Source organism: Zonotrichia albicollis, chromosome 1, assembly GCF_047830755.1.
Source record: "Zonotrichia albicollis isolate bZonAlb1 chromosome 1, bZonAlb1.hap1, whole genome shotgun sequence".
Lineage (NCBI taxonomy): Eukaryota > Metazoa > Chordata > Aves > Passeriformes > Passerellidae > Zonotrichia > Zonotrichia albicollis.
The window spans coordinates 98,458,863-98,485,963 of NC_133819.1; the positions used below are offsets into that span (position 1 = coordinate 98,458,863).

At 36.0% G+C, this 27,101-nt stretch overlaps 1 protein-coding gene across 1 annotated transcript in view; it reads right to left on the reverse strand.

Annotated features, from left to right (window-relative positions):
- The window catches only part of DOK6 (docking protein 6), a 252,940-nt gene that overhangs the window by 112,525 nt on the left and 113,314 nt on the right, over window positions 1-27,101 (reverse strand). The window contains exon 3 of the mRNA XM_074547905.1: window positions 23,781-23,895. Coding sequence (XP_074404006.1) covers window positions 23,781-23,895 — 115 coding nt within the window. The remainder of the gene's footprint in view (window positions 1-23,780; window positions 23,896-27,101) is intronic.

The window sequence follows — 27,101 nt, forward strand, 5'->3', positions numbered from 1 at the left end:
AAATGTTAGTTTCTTATTTTCTGGAACATTTTTATGTATTTGCTGTACAAATTTTTTAGCTCTTCCTTCTAAATGATGTCTATAAGAGGCATAAATCCAACTAAATATTGTTACCCTGAATGAAACTGGAGGATCTTTGCTGGCTAGATTAGTAGGATTGAGACCTGATATTCTCTACCAAGAAAGAAAGATGATACTGAAAAATGTGGCAGTTTATCTCTTATAAAAATCACTCAGGCTTAATTAGAAGTTAATAAGAAAAAATATTATAGAATTCCCACAGGACTGATGTGCTATTATACTGTACCACATAAAATATATGAAGCAACTTAATATTTTTTTTTCATTAGCAAATAATACTATTGCCTGCAGGCATGTAATTTCTTATCAAAATCAAAAATACCTTAAAAACATCTATCCTTTATCAGGATATAGATCATCCTTTGATGATTTGAAAATAATTTGATTTTATAAATATTTAAAATATGTTATCTAACCATGACTCTGTTACTTCGGGTACTTTTACTTGAGCACATCACACACACTCAAACACAGATACAAATCTGAAGCAATGTGGCTATTTCATATCTTTGCCCAGAGGAACAGAGGGATAGAGCTTATTTTGTATAATAATGTACTACTGATTAACACTGCCTATGCATGAATTTGGCAAATTTTCATGAAGTGATAGCTGAGAAGCAAGGAAGGGGACATACATTCTATTTATTTTGAAAGAAGAGAAAATCACTCTGTATGTGGACTAAAACTTGTTTTTAAGCAGAAAGGAACAGAGATAATGAGCTGCAACTCCGAGAGCAACTGGTTTATTAAAATTATTTTTTTATTGACCAACTATATTTGAAGGTATTTTATGACATGTGAGACTCATATATAGAATTTTTCCTCGTGTTTCAAATAATAATACTACTTCTAAGGAAACTTTCTCGTATTTTTCTTGAATGGTGACTATTGAATATTTGACCTGGAGTAAAGTGTTTTGCTATTACTTAAGTGTAAATCATTGAACCACAAGACAAAGGAAAGTTATATATGTAAAACCACATACACTGTTAAATGATATTAACTCACTGAAAATGCTACATATTCTAGCAGTGGCAAAACATGTTAAAGGAAGCCTGAAAATATTCTTTGGGAATACTCTTGGTGAGTCCAGTTCCTAAAGAACTTGCCATTTCCACATTTTAATACGATAACACCCTTACTGTTGAATGAATAACAGCTATTAAAAATCATGCATATTTTTGATTATACCATTAGTTTGAAGACACACCATTCATTTGAGCATTATTTTTTTTTCCTTGAACAAATACTGAAAATGCATTAATCAAGATAAATGAAAATTACAAAATATGAACATATTCTGTAACTTTATACTTTATCGATTGGTACATTTTGCTAATGCACTTTTTTTTTAAGTGAGGGAAGATAAGTACTATACAAAGAAAAAGTACAAAGAGAAACTTTCATTTCCCAATTATTTGCTATTTTAAACTTGAGTTGGCATAAGGGAAATACACTTAATTGCAATAATTACCAAAGGACATTTATTAGCTTTTAAAACTCTTATTTCTGCCACACTTATCTGGTGATGCAAGATTTATCAAGAACGGGACTCTGATAATTAATCTAATTATGTACTTGTGTTTGCAAATAGCCAGCTGTATATGTCTGTATTTATTAAGATATATCAAAGCTGACATTTTCATGAAAATACCCCATTTGTTTCTGCAGGTCTGATAAGAAGTTTCATATAATCAGCACTCAGCTACTAGTCTGTCTATTGTCTTGTCTATAATAGAAACATGCACAGTGTTAAGTCAATCATTTTGAAGGCAAAAAAGTATTTTAAAAGATTTGTCATATTGATGTAACTGTCCATTAAACTCTTGTCTATTAAAACAGCAAGAAGCAAAGTTCTCCATGTGCAATGCTGCTTGAGAAAGTAGTTTTCATACAGAAACAGAACTCTGACAACTTGTTTGAAAAATGGAGAGGATATGGGAAAATGAATAGGCTACAAGGAAGGAATTTCCTTTGCTCCATACTACTGCTAATGTAACTATAGGAAATTTGTCTTCCTTCTTTTTCTCCATGAAAATGGCAATTTCTGCTATTAAAAAGAAGTGTATATCACCTTAGTGTGTGATTAGTCCTACAGAAATTAATGATGCCATTCCAGGAAGAAAATGTGATTCAGTGGATAAATTAGTCCTTGGGGGTAGATTTATTAAGTAGTCTTAAAAATTATGTATTCTACTTCATGCTGGAGACTAGTGACTCTCATTATACCACAAATGTTTATCAAGTGTTAGTAAGTCCAACAGACCAACAGTGAGCCAACATCATTACCCAAAAATATGCCTGGCAAAATTTCACTCTCAATTTAAACTTTCTTTAACTTTCAAACTTTCTTTAAAGTGGAAAGAAAGAATTATGAAAACCTGCCTAAACATAGAAGAAACATTTACATTCTGTCTGAAACTAATGGGCCAGTAACAAGAATCTGACATGGGAATTATACAGTTCCCTAGGAATGTCAATTCATACCTGTTTCAACTGTTATTAATGTTAAATTGCAATGGCATGAAAGTGAAATAACCTCAGGCAGCATGTCAGTAGTGGGAAGGGCATAAACACCATCAGTCAAGTGTCCAAAAAAGGGTCTGTCACCAGGAACACAACACAAAGTGGATGCTTTCACATCAACTTTTGCTGCTACCCCATTACTGGCAGTCAGCAATAGCCCTTTTCTATCTTAAAAATTGGTAGTATTTCAGATTTAGTCTACTCCCACAGCATTTTTATTCCTCTTGGGAAAGTTATAGCGCTGGTTTTTAAATGAATGGGAAATTTAATACCTTCTGTGCAAATGTAAAGTATGCCTCCTTTCCATTTTCAAGAGTTTATGTTATGGTCTAGTAAAAGAATCCAATACCCAAATAAACAGGTACAAATCCCAGGGTTCATTTCACTTTTCTTTTTCAATATGTTAAATATCCAGTTTTATTTTTGAAGTACTGGCAAATTTTGTCACTTGAAGATCAGAAATATTGTTAGATTAGATAAATAATTTTAAGAGTATTAGTTTCCTTTAAAAAATCAATGTGAAAAGGACTATTTTCAATAAACAGAAGAAAAACTACATACTATTTCCACTACATGCTTCATTGCCCTTATGACTTTGAACATATGACTTTCAGTCCAGTCATCTGAATATCATCTGCATTAAATCAGTAGGAGCAGACAGTAAGTAACACACTTGGATGTTTTTGCAATCTCCATTTTCTATGGCCAAACACGCCTAATTAAAGCAATTCCTCAAGCTATGAATACTTAAGATTCATTAAAAGTTGTGCAATTTTGGTTGAGCACAGAGGGCAGTGTTATTGTTGCCCTCTTCTAATGTAAAGAGGTTAGGAATTTGTTCCTGCATGGTACTACACATGACTTTCATAGTAACAAACCTCCTGAAAGAATTCCTTTTTTTCTTTCTGTGTCCAATAAATGCAAAAATTTTCCCCCAAACTCTATTGTTTTGAAGATGTGAGTCCTTGCTACTATGACAGTCAAGAAGGTTTTTATGGCATTGGAAGTGTAAAGAAACTCATTGAAAACAATTACTGACTGAATTCATCTGTAAGATCATAATGCAGTATGTGCTCTATTTGATTCTCAGTTGCATAAAACTTTACTCTGAGGCAGAACAAAGTATTAGCTCGAAATGACTCTGTGTCTTCCACTGTATTCTTGGGGGTTTTTAATGTGGTGTTACTGCAAAGAAATAAATCTTAAAAGTTCATAGTCTGGAGTTAGTACCAAAGGAAATATAATTAGAAAAGTCTTTCTCAAATTTCACATCTACAGAATTTAAACCCAAAGGGGATTACTTCTTCATTATCAATTTCTTACTCTCATTTTAAACTTGTATCTTTTATTCCTAGTATAAAGTGGAGTTCTGCATTTGATACATGTAAACATTATTTAAATTAGAGAATATTTAATGAAAAGAGACATTCTTTGAATGTTTATGAAAGTTCAGGCTTTTCAATCAGGTAAAACCTCCTGTAAACAACAGTCTTCTAAAAAAATTGTATCTGAAATATTTTTGATTACTGGGTATTTACTATATACCACTGAGATCTCTACATCATGATCAGTAAGAGACACAAATGACTACCTGAGAAGATACAGTTGCTTGAAGCTGAAACTCATAATCCATACTTTCATTACATTAATAGGACATTTTTTCTTTTTCTTTTTTAATTCAGTAGACTTTTAAGATTCAGAACAGAAAAACCATGTTGCTGAACCAGAAAAACAGTAAATAGATCCATCTTCAATTATGTGCCGTTTTTCTCCAAGAAAATAAGTTGTGATGAATGCAATCTTACAAAAAGCACCAAGATTAAATCATTGGAAACTTCAAGAGCTCTGCTGAAATGGTTTAAGGCATGTTAACTGGAGACTTACAGATGAAAGATCATTTTATTTAAAATCTTTCATCTTTATTTAAGGGTAAACAACTCACCATGGAAGTATAAAAACTGTTTAAATTTAATATTTTGATCCGTACAAACCAAGAACTGCAGCAAAGGATTAGGATTTAGGTTTGTAAATCAGAGGGGCTGATTACAGTGAGAAACAGCATTTACAGAAGATGTAGCTGTAATTAATGCACACTGATGACCAACTGCCCACTAACAGCTTACTTGTGAAGTGAATTTTAGGCACACACACAACTAGAGGGGAGGGGAAGGGTTATCCTTTCCTTTAAAGAGGAGATGAAGTCATACACAGACAAAGACTGGTATCCTGTGCTCCTTACTGAGACTCTAAGCAAAAGATTCCAATTTTTCATGACTTAGGTTAAATTCAAATCCATGGCTGATACCTTTTAGTGGAGAAAGCAATCCAGAAAATTCTACAGAGAAATGAGTTTTAATGGTAGGGATGAGGAAATTGATCACTGTCATTTGAAAAGGAGTTACTCAGCACCATCAGCACATTTAACTGATGGGCAAAATTATAATTCTTATGCTGCCATATGCCTTTCCTATTTTCTGCATTAATGATTTTAAATGAGAAAATGGCTGACTTAAATGTTGTTCTTCCTTCTGCTTGGAGTGGCCTCCTCCAAAGTTTCACTGCCTTAAAAAAAAAGAAAAAAAGTGCCTCTTGATTTTGTGGTGAGTGTGAGCAGGGGTTTATTAATTTAATCAAAACAAATAAGTATGACTTAGGGTTTTTTTTCCTGGATCACAGTGTTACAATGAGATTATAATAACAAGCAAGTAATAAAGAGCAACTATATACATAATTCTGTTCTTTTTTTTTGTTCTTGAATTGGATAAAGGCAGGAAGACAATTATTATTCTTTACATTTTCACAATAAAACCTAACATGTGCCTTTCCATGGACTCATGATAACATATATAATTAAGGAATCAGTTTCCATGCCCAAAACTAGTATTGCAATATAATAGATTGAAGCATGACTGAAAAAAAACATGTTATACAAATGACAGTGACATTTTGGAGAAGTAACGCTTTACTGAGCTAGAAAGAGAGAAACCTTTTCTTTTTACATCAGAAAAAACTGACCACTTCATTTACTCCCTTGATTTGATCCCTCATGAAGCCCAAAGTTTATGTCCATAAATACATGTATAAGGTAAAGTACAAACTCCCAAATCTGAATAAAGATTTTTACAAATATGCTACCTACAGTTATAAATCTGTAGTTTTTCCATCATGACCTCCACTAAAGAAAGCATTCATAATACCCTTTAGAATTCAAAATAGCCTTCATCAACATACATACAAATTTTCACATGCTGTCAGCTATTTGATTCACAAAGGAGATTATAATTATAGCTGTGACAACCTTAAAAAAATAAAATTACTTAAAATCTCATAATTCATGGGCTTCCACCATTTTCTTAACTTAGCAGGCATGCAGTGACAAACTGCCTATAACGTGAATCAACATAATAACATGCAGAAACATACAGCTCTCCTTCCAACTTCTTCCTCCTCACATTTCTCCTACCATGATCATAGACTTTATAAATTAGCCTTTAGATATTAAGATGTTAAGCCTTTTTACTTAGATTGCTGTCTTACAATATAAATTCTTATTATAATCATGTCTACATTTTAATTAAAATTACACATATTGATAGGATATGAACCCAAGGATATATCCACACATCAAGAAATGCATAGAAGGGCATTGCATTTGAAGGACTAGTTAATGACACATATGATTTTTAGAGTTTCTTTCCAGCTGGTTCTTAACCATAGTAAACTATATCTTCATCTAAATCATATTTGTACAGACAAATAATAAAGACTTCCCAGAAATAATAAACTTTTCCCAGTAAGAACAGGATGATTGTCAATATGAAATGCCATATGAGAAGAAAACTATTTATACCTAGCACACACTGGAAATATTGTCAGGCAAACATAAGGTAGGGGTTAGGTACATATCTGAATATTGCTGATTTCTACCTTGTTGCTGGTGAGGATGATGATACAGCAGCAAGGACAGCATTTATTAGCAGGACAGTACTGCTGTATTCAGTGACATATGCTAGGAACATTGCTTCTTGCATCACTCAGATGTCATGGACTTTTAGTTGAACTAAACTTGGAAAAGATTCATACTGTCACTGAGAAGCAAATTTTTGGAATTACATTGGCTTTTTCAGTTTCCTGCATTAATACATTTCCATCATTACAGAAACAAGCAGAGATAAATGTCAGGCTGTCTATTTAATTCCATTCTTATTTTTTTCAGCAAGGTGATTGCAAGCTATAGCAAGGTTTAGGCTAACCTCCTTAAAAATTTGAACAAACTTAACATGATATTATTGTTGATGTTTAAAATATAGAGCAGAACTACATAGTAAGATATTTTACCATTCTTACTGGATTCATTTTTATAGAAACATACTTAACACATTTCTTTCGTCCTAGACAGGTTAACTTAATAATCTAGAGGCTTATCTATTAGCACATTCAAATTATCTTTAATTTTACATTTACTAGACATAGTTATTTCATAAACCTACAGCAAATTCTCTGATTTGATTATTTGAATGTTTAGGTCCAGTCTAAATTATCAGTAACATATGTAATATTGACTTCATGTTTTATTTATGGAATATAAACTTCAGACACAGGATTCATTTTTTTTCCCCCTTGAAACTGAAACCAAATTATAAACTACTGAGAGGTTTGACCAGTGAAGAACTTTGTCTAGAGACAGCCAAATTCACACTATCACTGAGCAAGTACCATTCTGAAATGGAGTTGATTGTTTTCCAACAGCACTCCAAAGGGCTACCTTTGGAGGATACGTTATAAAGTAATTCCCATTTATGAAACAGAGATAATTTATTTTAGTGAGCCATTTTTCTTATTTAGAAAGTAATTAAATGGTCTTAATGCCCTTTTTCACTTCACTAATTCTAAGCTTGCTCAATTTTTCTTCCAGCCAATAGGGTTATGATTTTGTCTTAAATATAAGAATATTTTAAAATATGTTTAGTTTATAAACAAATGATTATTTATAATTGACCAGTTAATATTATTTCATCATTAGGAAAATAACAATAATATGTATGTATTTTAACTTTAAAACTATGCAGATTTTTAAGGGAAGGCTTGGGTTTAAAAACAAACAAGGAACTTTAGATCAGTTTTTAAAACTTTATCTTACATGATCGTGAAAATGCAGGCTAAATACTCCTTAATGCTATCCAATAAAATTATAATCTCACAAGAGCTACTAGTAATTTTATGTTGCTGGATTTAAAAAAAAATCATTGCAAAATTAAGTCCACATACAGATCCTTTTTTCTTGAAAAAAAAAGAAATCTCCCACACTTTCAAAATGTACAGCTGTCCTGAAAGTTAATAGATCTAATGTTCTATCCTTAAGAAGCAGACCAAGATTCCTCATAATTTCAGTTAATATGGAGATTTCACTTCAAAGTAAAGCTCTAATCTTCCTAAGACATTAGAGGACTAGTACATGTCATATAAATTTTACTGAATATGAATCTTAACCCTCTAACATATGCCAGAACAACTATATGAATGTGTTAGTAACATACTTGGACCCATTTGAAATTATTTGCATTACTTTTGTGAACAAAATTGTTGATTCTGACTTTAGTATGGCATGAAGTGAGTGATTGGTCAATTTGAATTAAGAAATAAAGAACTCCATCTAATATGAAGCAACCTTAAACCTGCTTGATTTGTAGTGGAAACTGTCCCAATAGATGTTCATCAAAACTCATCAAACAGGACTGCAAGTTTGATCCACCAAACACCTGCAAAACTCAAACCCAATATGATTTTTATTTTGTCTTCTGGAACACTTTCAAATTGATAAAAACTGAATCTAAAGTAAAATGCAAAAAAGTCTTCAAATCAGAACACACATTTTCTCTATTATTATATAAATTTTTCATACCAATTGTAGCTGTTTCAACACGGAGGAAATTAATATATTTGTCATCATTAACACCTTACTTGCCTTATTTTCACATTAATACACTATTTTATAAGTTTGAAAACAAAATGAGAAACCGAGCTAACTAAATGGCTAAACGCTCAAAGGCAGCAACAGCTTCTCTATGAATGTTTGCCACTGAATAATTTCAGTTTTAACCTCAGATTTTGCAAGAAAGATTTAGAAGCAGTTTGAAGCAGCTGAAATAATTTAAAACTTTAAATGGAGACCTGCTTTAGAAAATGTATTGGAAAAAAAGAAAGCTGTTTTTAAAGCAAACAGGATAATTTATCTGTATGGATTTTGAAAACATTGTATGAATGTACTTGAACTGCAATTACAGAAAACACACTCTTATTTTCCTCCTTCATTGTAATCTTCTTATAGAGAAGACTGAATTGCATTAAATGCCATACTGATTTGAAGAAAAGCAACATATTTGGGGCACTTTTTAAAGGCCTTTAAAACTACATTAAGCACCAATTATGACTGATATATTGGGATTATTTAATTAAATTTCTTTGCACAACTGTAGGACAACTTGCTTCTTGGCCTTATTTAAAATAAGAACTTCAAGAATTTAAGGCTGAATGTCCCAAATTGACTCATACAGTAAAATGACTACAGGAAATAATTTTTATTTATTTACCAGGGAAAAGGACAAGTCCTGTCTGAGAAATTTATTGCCGTCTTGCTTGGAACTGACACCCAGGACCATCAATTACTGTAAAGAGAGGAATCTCAGCTGTCTGGGAATACACTAGTTAGTAACTGGAATATCTGCAACTGGTGTACTGTGATTCATTTGCATATCTACCATATCCGTGGCAGTCTTTTAAAATATAGAAGTGTACAACTTGAATTATTGAAATTCGGAGTTATTTCTACCTAAAATTAATTTACTTATGTTCTTAAAAGTAAGTCATAGTTTAATATGTTTTCCCATTAAATATTGGCAGAGAGATTAAAAAACTGAATGGGTTGTGACAATGCATTAAGCAGCTTTGCTCTGCAGGTATAAAAACTGGGACAGCACTAGAAAAATCTTACAAGAGTCACATAAAACCTTGTCTTTGCCTATCACTACATACCTGCAGCAGTCCAACACATGGTTCAGTCTTAAAATTGCTTTGGTTCTCAACAACTAGACAGCAGTGAAATGCCAATGTAGAAGCTTTACTGATCACCCTGGCTGCAGTGGCCATTCTGATTGCTCAGCAGCCCATGGGGCTGTGCTAAAGCTGACTCCACTTCAGGTTGGGGCAAGCTCTCAAAATGTTATGGAGATGGATGGACAGTCAACACCGAATGCTTACCTTTAGTTTGTTTGGTTATGGTCTGGTTTGATTTTTTTGAATGTATGTAAATTTTCCCAAGGTTTCCATGCCTAGACTTCATGTGAAATAGAATATCCTATGCTGAATACATGGCCAAGTGCACATAAGTAGCACACAAAAATTTCTATGCTCTTTTACACACACTACTCTTCTCAGGTTGCTTTTATTCAGTGACAAAAGTGTTTCAAAAGACCTGAAACAGCTAACCTGCCAACAGCCCCATATACTTTACTCATCATAAGTAGCCAAATGTAATGCAAGCTGAATAGTGACAGAGAAAGAAAAATAGATTGTGTGTTTTAGGTTTGGAGCAGTAAATTATCATGTTCTTCACTGAACTCTCCCCAGGCTCAGCCAACCATACATCATTTGTCAATACTTCAAACTCAATCTATAAATTAAAGCCATGATTTTTGTGCTGTCACTAAATGTATGCTGTTCTCAGGAGAGGTCAGAAACTGCAGAAATCATCTAATTTTATGATTTGATACATATTCACAAATCCCAGGAGATCTGACCTATATTCCATGTAGATGATCAGAAGTCTTTTTATCTCAGCTGATACCTGGATTCCACTCTAGTGTTAGCAAACTTGTGGACATCAAATGGGGTTTTACACAAATGCTGCAGGGAAAGGAGTAGAAATATGCCCAAATACAATAGCTATGAGTTAAGTAATTGTATCTTTTATTAGCTTCAGAGAAATTTTTTAAGTGGAAAAAAAAAAGTGGAAAAAAGGAAACAGTCTAGAATTTCACCATCTATGTATGTCTCCATTGGCATATTAGTACCAAGTCAGTAAGGGCCCATACCAGCAGTTTCCAGAAGAGAAGACTGAAAGGATTAGGAGAGAGAGTGAGTGATAACCTAAGTAAACAGGTACATTAAAAACCTGAGAGCCTTAGTACTGCTAGTCCCAGTAATAAAGAAAAAAAACCAAGAAGGAATGATGGAAGGCAGGAGAAAAGAAAGAAAGAACAGAAAGGAAGGAAGGAAGGAAGGAAGGAAGGAAGGAAGGAAGGAAGGAAGGAAGGAAGGAAGGAAGGAAGGAAGGAAGGAAGGAAGGAAGGAAGGAAGGAAGGAAGTCATACACAATCACATAGCATTATCTTAAACTTGCCAACAATTCCTTGATACACTAATATTTTTTATGTATGTATTGGGTTTATATGGCAAGATTTTGGTAGTGAGGTGTGTTGGAGAAGTGATTTCTGTAAGAAAACAGCACAATCTGCCCTAATGTTGAACAGAGACAATTCCAGCCAACTCCAAGGCAGACTTGCTCCCAGCCAAAGCTGAGCCCATCACCAATGGTAGTCCCTGTGTGAAAAGACATTTTAGGAACGGTAATGTATGATAGGAAAGAAAACATGAAAGAAACAGCCCTGCAGACACCAATGTGAAAGAAGGACTGGGAGGATGTGCTCCAGGTGCCAGAGCAGACTCCTGCAGAGACAAAATATTATGAATTGACTGCAATCTTCATTCCCCAGCCCCTTGTGCTGCTCAAGGAGCAGCCAAGAGTTAAGTTGAGCCTGTGAAGGAAGAGGTCGTGAAACATCTGAAAAATGTTTTCAGATCTTTTGTTTTGCTTTTCACTATCCTATTGTGTTGCTAGTTAGCCCAAGTCTGTTTTGCCTGTTTTGTTACCTCACAAACAACTCCCTTTACTTGCCTTGACTCATTAACTTTTTATTGAGTCTTCTCCCCCTGTCCTGCTGAGTTGTAGAAGTGAGAGAGCAGCTTAGTGGGCACAGCCAGCCAAGGTCAAATCACTACAACATAACCACATATCTTCTGTGTTCTAGATATGGATATTGGAAGCAGAGGCAGTGCAGATTTCTTTTACCTAACAACAGCCTGGATATTGCCACTGAACATGCCCTGCCTCCTTGCAGGTCTGTCATCGTGTTTCCCAGTAACAGCAGGCAATGATGTTTTTGGATTGACTCTGCTGCAAACCAGATGAGAAGCATGGGGAATTTGCAAAGACCTGACGTTTTCCTAATGTAAAAGCTGCACTATTTGCAGATTAGAGCTGGCTTGCAGCCAAGACTGGTTATATCTAGACATGAAGGCATAACCAAAAAAATAATTCTTTATTGACTCTTCTCATCATCAGGCAATGAAAATTACAGCCTTTGCAGATGACACACCTTAACGAAGTGCTAACATTTCTGCACAGTTTTAAGGGATAAGTCTCAAGACAAGTGATGATTTGCTCTAAAATGTGTTATTCTTAGAGCTGGTTGAGACTTTTCTGAGTAAATCCAGATGCATCAAGACCTAAATGCACTGTCAGAAAACTACCCATCTGCCTGTCTGCCTGGCAGGTTGCTGAAGAATCCACAATTTCAGCATCAGGTGCAGTAGTATCATGTTAATGGGGGTCAGAAGACTAAAGACTGGGGAAGAATAACTACTCTGATGATCCAGCTTTGAAGTCCTGCCTGAATTTTTAAGGAAAACGTTTAGTTTGAATTTCCCTTTAACAAGAACATTTAAAAAAATCTATTTTTAAATTGCAGTCTTTAGAACACAGGAAGTTATAGATTTGAGAGCATACAAATATACACTATTACATTTTGTCGTGATGGGTGCTAGAAAGTATCAGTCTAGGAAAAAAATTGAATCCATTTGTTCTGACTTTACAGAAAAACCCCTACTTAAAATACTAACTCTCATTCACCTTTTTTCCCAAGTACCTACCACAGCAGAGGCCCTTATAACAAATTACTCAATTAAAGAACACCACATGCATAATGCATGGGACAGACTAACCAAGATGGAAAAGACAGGCTTTTGTTCTACCTTCAACTAGACACACTATGCCATTCTCTTTTCAACCTGATATAAAACTCCTGATATACTTTTGTTTCTTTTAATTATGTCAAAAAACCCTAAAGAGGCAAGGCACAATCCACCAGGAAATGGCTTCAATTTGCACCAGGGGAGGTTTAGGTTAGATATTGGGAAAAATTTCTTCACTGAAATGGTGATAAAGCAGTGGAATATGCTACCCAGGGAAACAGTGGAATCACCATCCCTGCAACTTCAAATGTGCTCTTTGTTAAGAATTCACTTCTATGCTCAGCCTAATAAAATCAGACTAAGGTACCTAAAAACCTGAACAGTATGTGGAAATAACAACCTTAAGTACAATGATGATGGGAAAAAGTCTTTTAGAAAATCCCACAGCCTTTTATGTTGTGGAAAGTAAGAAATTATGTTGTTTGATGTACAGAAACAAATACTTATTGTAGTCTGTTCAATAAACATTAGTGTTTAGTAACACGGATGTTTAAAAAGTAATTTTAAAGTAAAAACATAAAGTTTGCTTGTAAACGTCATCCTTATCAAGCACAATGTGTTGTTTCATGGCATGACTCCATATTACAACCACATACATGGATATTTTAGCAAAATTCTATTCTATATCCACATATATATCTATAGTAAATGTTTAATATGGAGAAAAGTTCTCTGCCTGAGATTTTTTCCAGACTTTGACACATTCATTTGTCATCCAGTTAATGAAGTTATCCCAGTCCTTCATCTGCAAACTACCAATTACAACTCAGAATATGAGGAAATTTTATGCACAAAACTCATCAAGATTCTCTGCCTGTTTTCTGTAATCCTTTAATTATTGCATATGAATGCCTTTTGGAAGTGTAGAGCAGGCCAGTATTTTTAAAAACCAGGTGCAGATAGCATGAAGGCATGTTAAAATAGGTTGTGTCTTATTGCTTTACCTTCTAATAAAATGTGTTTACAAGAGAGGAAGCACATTTGGACTTTCACATTTACAACATGATTAAAAATTATTCTAACTTAATTTATGGCATGAATTATACAAAACAGTCTCCATATCTTTGTTTCACAGGACCAGAAGCTATTTATGGCACAGTACTTTTATCAAAACCACCAAGAATCTCAAAATGAGATCAGAAAGAAATCCTGTTGTACAGAGATATACAACATACTAGCAATTTCAGATTTCAGTTTAGGGTAAACAGCCAGAGGCTAAGGAAAACCTCTTTTTTTTTTTTTTTTTTTAGCCAAACATTAGACATGTTGTTCTGCATTTTTATGGGCTTTTGTCATCTCACTGACATGTACTTTGTTCTAGTATAAAGCATAGAGCTTCCAGATACTAAGATGTTCATTGATTTTTAACAGCTTATAACCCCCTCTCTAAAGTACAATAATCCAAACCAACAAGTGAGCAACTTTCTATTAAAGACTGACAAACCAACAACGACGACACTTTCTATTAAAGTCCAACAAACTATTCCACAACTTCACATGCCTGAAATCCTAGACTTCAGCATCACTAACCCACTTCTATTCCATGCTTACTTGGAAGGGCAACTGTATGTTGAACTTCCAGGGCAGAGGCTTTGAGACTCATGCATTTCTCCAGGTAACTCTAAATTCACTATTCAAGATGGTGCTGAACTTGCACCATCTACCAGATGAAGCTGAAATCTTCTTGATCTCTTCTCTTTGTCTTCTGATCTTGCTGAGTTTCTGCATGCAGGAAGATTTTTTTCCTAATTTTTTACTCTCAAGAAGTTCTACATGCACTCTAAAATAGATAATTCATCATTATCTTTGCTATCGTCTTTGTCTTTTGTTCTTATGGGAACAGTTTATATTTAATATAGATTTCAATACCTTTAAGTAAAACTGTGATAAGGAAAACACTTATAGTGTCTATGCTTTACTATATTTGTCCAGGACACATGAACAATACTTCTCTATCTAGGATCATAGAATGGCTTGGGTGGTCAGTAGCTACCAGGGTCCTCATTTCTACCTTTTGGGAAGATGGACACAATATTTCTTTACTCCCCCAGTCACCTGGAACTTGACTCGACTGTCATGAATTTCCAATTATGGAGAGCACCTATCCAGACCCACTATGTTAGACATTATTAAAGAGTCTCCAGACAAGTTTACAGTATGTGAACAGCAAGGGCAACTGAATCCTTATCACTTCTGCAATTTACACAACAACATAATCAGAGAACCATAATTTAGAGAACCAAAACAAATTTCAGTCTCCAAAGGTTTTCACTTTCAAAGTCTAAACTTTAGGGTTTTAGACTTTCAAGGTCTAAACTTTAGGGTTTCCGAAAGACTGCAGTCTTCGAACAAATTTACCTTTCCCAATTCCTGCATTTAGAAATGTTAAAGCTTTCCTATATTTTGTCAAAGCACCTGTGCATGCTCCTGCTTATTTCCTTCCTGTCCCACATTTGCCCTATAAACTGAGAATGCAGCAGCGTTCTTAGCTCAGGGCCCTACATGGAAGAAGTGCTGAAAAGATGATGACCATTTTGTGTGTCTACTGTTTTCAAATTTAGCATTCTACTAAAAAAAGATTAAAATATGAGTTAGTCTTCCCAAAATATCATTTAAATAATTTTACAACTAAGTGTGCAGTCAAGTAACAACCTAGAAGTGACTGAAAAGGATGGAAAGCAACAGTGTAGAACCTGATCTATCAACAGCTATGTCCTGAAGATGGAGCACAATTTCCTGCATTCATTCCATTTGCCAGTAATACATATTACCAGTATGTGTCAGAAAATTGTAATACTGTAGTTCAGACAGAAAACCAAGAAAAATGAGGATCAACTGGCAACCAAGAGCAATGAGAGGCAGAGTCCAAATATTTCAACTTTATATATGTTAAAGTCAGAGCAGAGATGCCTATTTACAGGCAAAATTAAAAAAAAAGAAAAAAAGAAACAAAAACTCATCAGTACTGAAAAGGAAACTATTTACCCAGAACAAAAGTATATGCATTCTAAGTAAATTTTAACATCACCATGACTCAGACTGAATTTTGCCCTGAAAGTGGATAGTGTTTCAAAAATTGTGATAAAAAAGGGAGAATGTAAGAATCCAGAGCAACATATTCAGCTTCATAAAAAGCCTGTCTTTTCACTGATTTTTAGATCTCAGACAATGTGTTACATATGGAAGTGACAGCATGCATCTGATCTCCAATGAGCCATATGCTTTCTGGAGAGTGCAGGTTCCTTTCTCTCTCTGTATAAACAAACAAAACCAGAAAATAGAAAAGCTGAGGTCATAAATTTTCATATAATAATCCCTGACATGTTAAAAGTGAAATATTCCATGTTTCAGAATAGTTTGGACTACTTGGGTTTATTTTTCTGCATCCAAAATGTGAACTCTGTATTCTTCTTTTCACTGCCCAAACAGTATTTAGGATGCTGTTCTCCACTTTCACTGCCTCCATCATCCTGGAGCTTCAAGTCACAAAAATAACATCAAAAATGGGAACTTCAATCTGGTTATTTTAAAATATCAATAACAATTCTATTTTTAAGCTTTATTTTTAAAGCTTACATAGCCATATGTATTGTTTGTTATAACAGCAGGTATGAGCACTGATGCTTCATCTCAAAGTCTCAAAGTTTCACAGAAATTTTAATGCAAAACCTCCAGGCATCTTAACTGTCAATGGATACAGTAATATGAATTGCATCTAATACTCCACTGATATCTGTTAAGCTCTTTCAGCACATAGTGGTTTTGCTTGTGAAAACTATCAAGGAGAAAAAGCCCAACTCATGATCAATAGTAATTTGCTAATTGTCCAAAAGCTTTTTCAGTAAAAACATGAAATGAACTTGTTCCTTTTCAAATGATACCACCACTGTATTTTTTTAAGAAAAGAAAGCAACACTAACAAATGGCTAAAACAGATTTAAAAAGAAAAATACATACAAATCTAGAAAAAACACACATTGCCAGTTGACACCAACAGACTTTAAATTTCAACAAAGTAAAACTTTGGAGAGTTGTGACAAAACTTGATTATCACAGTTTGACTGCACTCAAAAGAATATGAAGCACAAGAATAAAGAAGAAAAAGCCTGTTTATGTTGCAGGTGTTTAAAAGAGTTTTATCAAGGTAACCATCACAGAAGCAAGAAATTCAAGATATAAAAATGATGAATTGAGCCAAAATAACCACATGAATGCATAAACCCCTAAACCAGAAATTTCAAATAAAGTAACTGATAGACCCTTTGCAATAACTCAATTCTATTTTCCCCAGGACTTGAATAGCAAAAGTTTTAAGGAAAAGCCAAAGTATAACCTCTTAAAAATAATGAGGATGCTTCTTGGTTGTAATGACTCTAGAGCTGCAGTTCATGCATGCCTGGGAAGAAAGAAACCCCTTCAATTAATGTACATCTATACAGAGTGGGGCATTGTACTGAAGAGAACACAGACCAAGGTCAGTATCCCAGGGGGTGTCTGCTTTGCTTAACAGTGGAAGTTTTAAGATTTCTCCTAATTTTGATCCTTATGTCACAAATCATTCTATTCTCTAGTCACCACAATCACCTCTCAGCTCTATTTGTCTCTCTTATTTCTATCTCCATAATATTTTTAACTCCCCTCATATTAATATTTTGTTTTTATTTTTTAAGAACTAGATTTAAAAGTTCATCAGTTTTCATCACATTCTGTCATTTAGACATCAGAATAGATTTTACACAAACCTGTGCTGGAGGGGCCACTAAGCATAAAATGCCCAGGGATTGGTATCACTCAGTATTTTGCTGTCATCACTAAAGGAAAAATCAAGTCCCCATATGGTCTGTCCCTGACTAGTGCAAATCAGAAGCAGCATTCCTTAAAAGCTAGCTATTATTCAGGCACAATCATCATCATGCTAGCATCTTCCAAAACAGCACCATAAAATTCTAGATTAAATCAGTACTCATGCCCTCCAATTTCTTTTTATTGCTGGTCCTGCACAGCCACCATTGCTCACTGCGTCACATCTAGAAGTTTTGTGAGAGTTTAAAGGGCATTTCAGAACACCTGTCTCAGTTCAGACACTTGTCTTACAGTCACATTACAGATACCAGGCTTGCAGGAAGAAAGGCATCTTAACAGATACATGCATCCAGGCATGGCTGTAACTACACAAGTGACAGCACACTACCGGAAGGAAAAAAAACCTCAATAATAACAAAAGGTCCCCAACCAAACAAGACCCAGCCCAACAACTTTTTTGGCAAAGGTATCAAGGAAAGTCAGCGTGTCGAACCCAGCAGCTGGAATCCAGAGCTAAAATACCTTCTCCACTTGCTTTATTATACACTTCAGAATGAAGACAAAAAACCCCAGAATTTCATAATTCTTAATTTAAAAAAAAAACCCAAAACAAACAACCACACAAAAATTCCCTTAATGGCAATAACTTTCAGACAATATTCAGGAAGGCTCCAACTGAGACCATAGCATGTTCCTTGTTAGGGCAGCAGCAATTTCCCACAGTTTGAAGAAGAATTCCCACGCTTTAAAGTCTGTTGTAGGTTCACTGAGTTATAGACTACTTTTCATGTTAGTTAATCAGCCCTGACTTCTCATTAGTTTGCTTCCACTGAAACAATTCTCATGGTAATGGAGAATTTTAAAATGTTGCTTGCTAATCACCAAAGTCACAAGTTTCTGCCCCTTAGAGAAGATGTCAGAAACAGATATAGTAACAGCAAGAAGCTTTCCTTTCTTCCTGAAGAGGGATAATTCTTCTTTAAAGACTTGTTATCCCATGCTTTTATTCAGGGAACTGTAGTATATAAGATTGATTTGCCTTCAAAATATTTCAATAGGGCTTCAGAATGGAACACATTTCTGCAGCTGTTGTAGATGTTGGGAGCACTGGTGGTAGTGATGGGTAGGTGATAAGAAAAGCATATGGAGGAGTCTGATTTGTTTTTCTGTAGAATGTTTTCATAGGCAAATGAAGATTACCAACAAGTAGATGTGTCTCAGATTACTAATTTGCTGAAATTCTAATGGAAATATAGGGGTTACAGCCCACCCAGAGCTCAGATTTGCCAGTAGCTGCCTTGAAGACAATAAGCAAGATGAGGGACTAAAAGCTGCAGGAGCTTAGGAAAAAACCACAGGCTCTGAGCCAGCACACCCAGTGGGCTGGTATCAGAGCTCTCAGGCTCTCTGTGGAGAGCTAAAGTGTTCTGCATCTTTAGAGACCTATTTTAAAACAGAATAGTATTTTATTGTGCCTAATTCCACAATTAAGAAAGCTATGTGCCAGAAAATGTGCTGCTTTTTGGCACTTTAAGATGGCACAGAGGAGAAGGCATCAGCTCCTGCTATCAAAACCAAAATGATACCTTTATTTAAAATCATTTTATGGTACAACACTGACAAAACCCCTCCCTCACATTGTTCAGTCCCTAAAATCAACTCAGCTTTGAGTATTCCTTTCTCCTTTTCTCCAAAAAATTGTTGACTCTATGCTCAGCAGATCTTTTGCAATGGGTTTAATGTTACTCTCCTTACTCTCCTTACATCTTTCCCTGGAAGTCAAGATGATAAGAAACAAGGCATCTGCTTCTGTATATTCAGAGGCTTCATGGTAGAAAAATTTCCACATTATGAAACTCTGGAGCCCTAAAAAATTCAAGGTCAAGTAGTGTTGATTCTAGAAGATTTTTGCCTTGAGTCAAAACCACTTGAGTGGTTTTTTGACACTGAAGCCACTGGAAAGAAGAGGGATTAATAAAGTTATTGTGTCAACCAAAGAAGTGGCAAGAAGATTTGCCAAAATAAATACCATTGTGTGTACATCACTATACACTGTGAGGCTGTAAAAGTCTATGCATTTTTCCATATAAATCAGTGCCACTAAGCAAGATAAGAAAAGAAACCCATTTTAAATAAGAAGCAAGTTCTTCAAACATTCCTTAAATTTTGTTAAGTTTCAGAGAGGAAAGCCAAGTACTTGGCACATTTCAACAGCAGTAAAAATGGTAACAGTTCCTTGTGAGAAGACAGAATTCACTGTGGAAATGACTAGGGAACTAAATTTGTTTTTGGACCCTATCTTCCTAGTTCAGAAAACAAAAGATTTGGAGTTAAAGAGAGTCAGATTTTAGTGAAACAAAACTGTGTATCTTTCTCATCTCATAGATGTCATGCAGTCTATACTGCTTAGACAGACTGAAGGCATGGAGAAAGGCAAACTAATTGAAACTCCACTATGCTCACAGCCAAGATTTGTAGTCATTCAGAAACAGCCAGGTATTTGATGCTTTTATAGCTCTATCTTCTCTGTATTCTCAGATCACATAAGCAATAAGATGCTCTGAAATATTTTTTTCTCCAGGCTGAATAAACCCTCAATCTCTCTTCATATGTCATGTGCTCCTGACTCTTGGTGCCCTCCCCTGGGTTCACTCCTATATGTCAATATTGTGCTGCATGCACAAAACTGGACATGGCAGTCTAGATGTGGTCCTACAAGTGTTGAATAAAAAGGAAGGATCACTTTCCAGTATCTGCTGTGAAGAGCCTTAATAATTCTGTCCAGGGAGTGTTGTGCACCACGACCTCAGAGCCTTTTCAGTAGGTCTGCTTCCCAACAGCTGGCTCCAAGCCTGCCTCATGGCTGGGATTACCATAAACCAGGGCAAAGAGCTTTTGTTCTTGCTGAACTTCATAAGGTTTTTGCAAGCCCATGTCTCCAGCCTGTCCAGGTCCCTCTGAAAGCAGCCCTGCCTTCCCTGAAAGCAGCCCTGCCTTCCCAAATTGGGTCACCCCTGCCTGTTGTCACTTGCAAACCAGATGAGAGTACCCTCACCACATCATGCAGATTATCAATGAAGACATTGAATAGTATTGGTCCCAGCACTGACTCTAGGGATCCACTACATCCTTGCTGCAGGCTTGGCTTCACAACCTTGGTTTTTTAAGTCTGGCCTATTTTCTGTCCACTTTATAGTGTCGTTGTTCATCCCGTGCCCCACCGATTTTGGGGGCTATGGAGGAAGCTACAGAGGGTGTCAAAGACCATTACAATTAAGGTGTGTAAGAATCACTGCCTTTCTTTTGCCAGACACCTCATCATGGCAAACATGATTTGCATATGGGAAGTATTTTTTTCTTCTCCCATTCACCTTGCTGTCCTTCATGTCTTTACATGTGATTTGATCCAGCAGTGTTCTCAGGGACTGAGGTGAGCTGACTGGAGTTCAGTTAACTGGATATTCCTTCTTGTCATTCTTGACAATCAAGCTCCCCTTACTTTTGTATGAAATCCAGGTGATTTAAATGATGCCTCACTATGCCTTCCTCTGCCATGAATACTTCATCAAGTTCAGGGGGTGAGGGACCTGGAAGGCCTGAGTGAAAGCCTTGCAGTGAAAACCACAGTAGAAAAGGTACCTTAGCCTTTCTCGTGACTTGTCACTATGTCGACCGTTCCAGCAAGCAATAGGGCCACGCTTACTTAGCCTTTATTTCTCTCCTGATGTCCTTTAAGAAACCTTTTCTATCTTGCACTTGCCTGAGCAGGAGCTTGCTCAACTCCATTCCCATGTAAATAGACAATGCCTCTGTATCCCTCCCAAGGAGTCAGTCTCTGCTTCATTGTAGGTTTTCTTGTGTGTGTTTGAGCGAGTCAGGAGCTCCACATCCATTCATACTCATCTCCTGTAAAGCTTGTCTTCTGAGAATGGGGAGAACAGTTTTTGTGCTCAGAGGATGCTGTCTTTGAAGACTGGATAGCTCTCCTGGGCTCCTTTGCCCTTCAAGGATCCACAGGATGCTGCCAAGCATGTCCCTGAACAAACATCTCCCCTCATCACACTATTGATCATCTGTGTCAAGAAATTTTCTTCAATCTGTTTCAGAAATCTGGATTGCTGGTGTTCAGCCTTATTGGCCTTGCAGTAGTTACTGCTGAGGTTAAAGTCACCCAGGAACACCAATGCCTGGGACTACAAGGCTTTTCCACCTGCCCCGAGATTGCTTCATCTGCCTTCTCCTGTTGATGAAAAGGTCTAGAGCAGACACCGGCTACATCACCTATCCTGGTCTGAAATTTGTTCTTTGTCCACAAGCTCTCCACTTGTTTGACACTTCACCCAGGGTTCTGTCCACTCAAAACACACTTTTGTATAGAGCATAAAAGGAGAGCATTTCATACGGACACCCTGCTAGCACCTTATGGTACTACATGTGCCTTGCATTTACAACTGGGTTCAAGGTTAAGAAGAAAGGGATGAGTGGGCCAGAGAAGCTGAACTTCCTTAGGTTTGTCCCTTCTTTGGTGAAAGAATTCTGAAGTCATGACTTGCTCTCACTCTTTTCAAATATATCTGAACCACAGTAATTCTAGGGAAGGAACAAGATCTCATTAGGAAAGAAGGGGAATGCATGCATAGGCAAATGGAAAAAATTTCCACAGGACTGACTTCAGTGCTGTTGGAATATAACTAAAATGTTTTTATTCAATTATTAATCATAATACAGAGTCACTATCAATTCTACAGATTAGAGTTCAAAATCTTTAATGTGGGCTACTTATCTAATGATCGCTTAAAGCAATTGTAGACAGACAAATTTTCTATGTGTGTCACTAAACTTAAAATAATTAACAAAAAAAGTCTATCTTTCATGATGGAATATACATATTACTGTTTGCAATATCTGGTCTAAAAGCTACATAATTCATGACCTTGCACACCATTAACCTCCTCCACATTTCTCAGATTTTGTTTCACTGTATTTAATTTATTATTTAGATTGTACATGATGCAATGTTTATATGATAATATTGATAAAGAATTATAGAATATCTAGAGTTGGAAGGGATCCACAAGGATCATAGAGTTCAACTCCTAGCCTTGCACAAGACAGTGCCAAGAGTCACACCATGTGCCCAAAAAAAACTTCCAAATGCTTCTTGAACTCTGTCAGGCTGGGGCAGTCATCACTTCCCTGCAGAGCCTTTTCCAGGGCTAAACTACCCTCAGGATGAAGAACCTTTCCCTAATTCCAACCTAAAATCCACTGACACAACTTCAGGCCATTCCCTGGGGTCCTGTCACTGATCACCACAGAGAAGAGATCAGTGTCTGCCTCTCCTCTTTCCCTTAAAAGGAAGTTGTAGACTCCAGTGAAGTCTCTCCTCTGTTTCCTCTTCTCCAGACCAAGTAACTTCAGTCACTCCTCATATAGATTTTCTTCTAGGCCTTTCACCATATATACATAATGTTACATATATATTAAAAAACCCCAAACCTATATACATATACATATATATATACATATGTAGTATTATCTACATAAACCTTTAAAATGCAAAGTTTCAAGTATGTCACTAAAAAAGCACAAACTTTATCATTACAGAATTTCCCACTCCTTTAAAAAACTTTTTTTCTGTTAAAATATGCCCAAAATATACTGTAGGACACAGATGTGTGCAATTGTACTTTCAAATGAAAATAGTGCACTTTAATTGTGCAGTGCTCAGCGTCTCACAAGTAACAGCCTGCCATTGTGTACTCTAATGTCCAAGTCTTGTTCTATGCTAGTCTAGTCATTATGCTATGGAGTCATTCAAACCACAGACTGCTTGACACCCTGCTTTAAAATATCCTGAGGTTTTAGCTGGTATTTGCTACTTATTTGCAATGGCATGATAATTATTACTTCAGCAACTGCCTATAGCAAAGCTTGTTAAAAAAAGAATGCTTCACATCTTGACTTAATAACATCTTACAGGTTATTTTTTACTAAGATTTACAAGTTTAGTTGGAAACCTCCAGTCTTTAAACCATCTGCATGCAAAGAAAAATAATGGAAAAAAGAGCTCTGTAACACCCCTAACAGCTCTCATCATATATTAAAAAAACCCTACCGAACCCCAAAAGACCTGAACCCCAAACTCCAAAGTTTTTTTTTTACCACAAATTTCTTTAAGCTAAGAATTTCTATCTGGCATTGTGAGTTAATTCATCCGAGTCAGACTTTGATGTGTAACTTGATTTCTTCAAGCTAGAGATGAAGCACCAATTACTTACCTGACTCACACGCAAATGTCTTTGATGTCTCATCATGAAAGATAATTGCCACTGCATGCTTCTTTGTCTCTCGAGGCAATCTGGTTATATTTTTGATATTGTGCAGCTCAGTTACCTTAAAACGAAGAAAAGTATTTTAGACCACTGTATAAATAGTACAAACAAAAATATTAACCTTAACTGCTCAATTTTTACTATAAACTGTTTTTTTTCCTGTCCTAGTTTCAGCCAGGACAGGGTTAATTTTTCACAGCAAGCAGGAGAAGTGTGTGGCAAGGCCCAGATGTTATTCCACTCCACCTCACTCATTGCCAGGGGCAGGAGTAAGGAACTCTCTCTTCTTCCACTGGGGAGAAAGCCTGGTGGGGAAGAGCCGGATATTGTTGCAGGCTTTTCCATGTAAATTGTTTCTTTGTGCTGCTGGTACTGCTCATTTTTCTGTCTCATTGCTGTTTCTAGTAAATCATTCTTATCTCAGCCCATGATTTTCAGCTTTTGTGCCTCCAATTCTCAACTCCATTCCAAAGGAGTGGGAAGGGGAGGGGAAGGGGGAGTGAGTGAGCAGCAGTCTGATTTTGAGTCTTGGTGGGAGAACTAAACTGCAGAGTACCATTCCTAAACCCCAAGGATTATATATTTATAAGCTTGGTAATTGGTTAAAAAACACACATAAATAGGTAGAGTCTTAAGTTGCAAAACTTAACTCTAATAACTCTATTTCTCTAATAGATTTCCACAAAATTCTGTTTCTTTAATAAGTCCTACATGGAAATAGTTTACAATGACATCAACTCAGCCTTGGGATTTAGTATAATCTATTTTTCAATTTCTATACTCATACAACTTGGATCAGTTTCAGAATCTGCATCAAATAGAAAACCTAATTTTGGAAGAACAGTGCTTCATTAGTTAAGGAAGGTAACTCAAGTAATACGTCAAATAGTATCACTACATTTGTAAGGGGAGATCGTCATGTGTCTTTAAAATGTATCTGTCATCCTCAAAAGAACTCAAACTTTCATTTTATTTTCTAAATATTTGAAAAACTTATCAACAATAAAATACTCTTGCAGCAAATTTGCAACATAAAAAATTCAATCTATTTCCATTTTCTTTTGATGCATGTATATAACTACAATTAACAAAAATGGAAGAAAAATATGTTATTCCAATCTGGTGGCCCAGCCTATATTAAACTGATTAACACTTCATATTCTGAAATATTTTTCTCAGTTTCTTGGAACTCTGGGCAAACTTTATCCTGTTAGAGTTAGGTTTTCTCAGGCAGGACATTTGCCTCAGGCAAAATTAATTTCCAGAAAAATGTCCATATAAATTTGGATTTCTATGACTACAGAAAAAATGGACTGAATGAAGTTGGGGTTTTTTTGTTTGTTTTGTTTTGTAATTGTTATGCTCCTGGTGTACAGTTCCAGCATTCCTTTTCACATGCTCAAAATAATTTTAAAGCAGGGGAGATTTTATATGGTGCAGTTCCAAAAAAATGGAACACGTTGGGGCAAAGACATTTCAATAAAATATTGATAGCAGAGGAGCAGTGAAAGGCATTAAGCTAACAAAAGGAACTGAGACAAAGCATGAAGAGGAATGTGTTATGTGCTGATGAACTTGGGACCAGTTGAAGACTGCTCTTGAGTCTGTCTTAAACTTGACAGCCTTCAGCAAAACTCACTCCAGTTTGTCAAAATCTTTGTTGTAACAGGTGGGCCAAAAATGGATGCGGTATTATAGGCATGGTCTAATGTGTGCTAAACTGAGGAGAATAATTCTCTGCACTGACTGGCCATGGTTCTGCCCATACAGCCCACGGAGCTTTGCTGGCTGAGGCACCAAGATCCAGGGCCCTACCTGCAGACCTGCTCCCAGCTTGCCGATGCCAAACCTGTGACATCACAGGGGCTCTTCTATCCCCAGGCTGGCACCTGGTTCTTGCTCCTATTCAATTTAACAAAGTCCATGTCAGCCCATTCATCCAGCTCATTCAGGCTGCGGAAAAGGCAGCTTGACTACCAAAAGCCTATCAACTGATCCTTCCCAATTTGCTCTCTGCACATTGGTGCAGCTCCCTTATTTCCTCCAGGTCCCTGATAACAGTATCAAGAGAGGTCCCAGTACAGACCGCACCATTTCCACACTTGCTACAGCCTTCCAAGCAGGTAACCACACTGACCACGTTAATAACCAACATAACCACATTAATTACCAACCCATTAACCACATAATAACCAACCCAATAACCACATAATAACCAACCCATTGACCACAACTTTCTGTGTCTGACTAGCCGACCATCTTTACATCATCTAGACATCCACCTGCATAAATAATAATGTCCCAACTTCAACTTGAGAATGTCATGGGAGAAAATATGGAAAGCCTTGCTAAAGATCTTATATCATAGATGGTGATCTTACTGGTCAGGCATGACTTATCCTTGGTAAATCCATGCTGCCTTTCACAAATACTATATTTACTCTATAGTTCTTCCTATAGGCTGAAGTAAGACTGCCAGAAATTATCCAGGTTGACCTTTGGTTGACTGCCAAATTCTCTGTATTCTCCAGGTTGACCTTTTGACCTTTTTTTGGACACAGGTGCATTTGCCTCACAATTTGGCTCCTAATCCCTTATAATTTTAACTTTTGTCATGCATTTTCGGGGCTCTGTAAGAATCCATGTACTGTACTACTTTTTGGCTTGGGGAAAAGAGAAGGACTGAATAACACAAATATCTCTGTCCCATTAAAGAAGTTACTGAAATATCTGTTGATTTTTCTTGATCTGATAAATGAACTAATGTGTGAGAGGGCTCTTGTAATCTCACAGAAATCCCCCAAAAGAGAGGAAAGAAAGCATTTTTAGGCAGAGGAGAGAGCAGACTCTAGAATTCAAAACCTGAGGGAACAATACCAAATCCATAAGTCATTACTGAGTTTTGAAGACACAGAAGGCCCCAAAGTCAGGGGCACAGATCTACTAGTCTTGCTAAAGACAAGGTACAGATCTACTAGTCTTGACAGGGTACAGATCTTCTAGTCTTGCTAAATAACAAGATATAAGAGCAAAATATTTAAGATTATTTAGGACACGAAAAAGTTCAGGTTATTATTAAAAAAAATTAAAAAATAGCTGGTGGTGCAAAAGGAAAGGGAAAACACTGATAGGAGGAAAAAGCTCCAGTGATTCTTACACAAGCAATTAATACAGAAAGTGACATTTTCACATGAGTGTGCATGTGTGACACTGCTCACCATGCAGATAAAAGTGCCTTAAATTTTTCTGTACTTAAAAGGAAAAAAT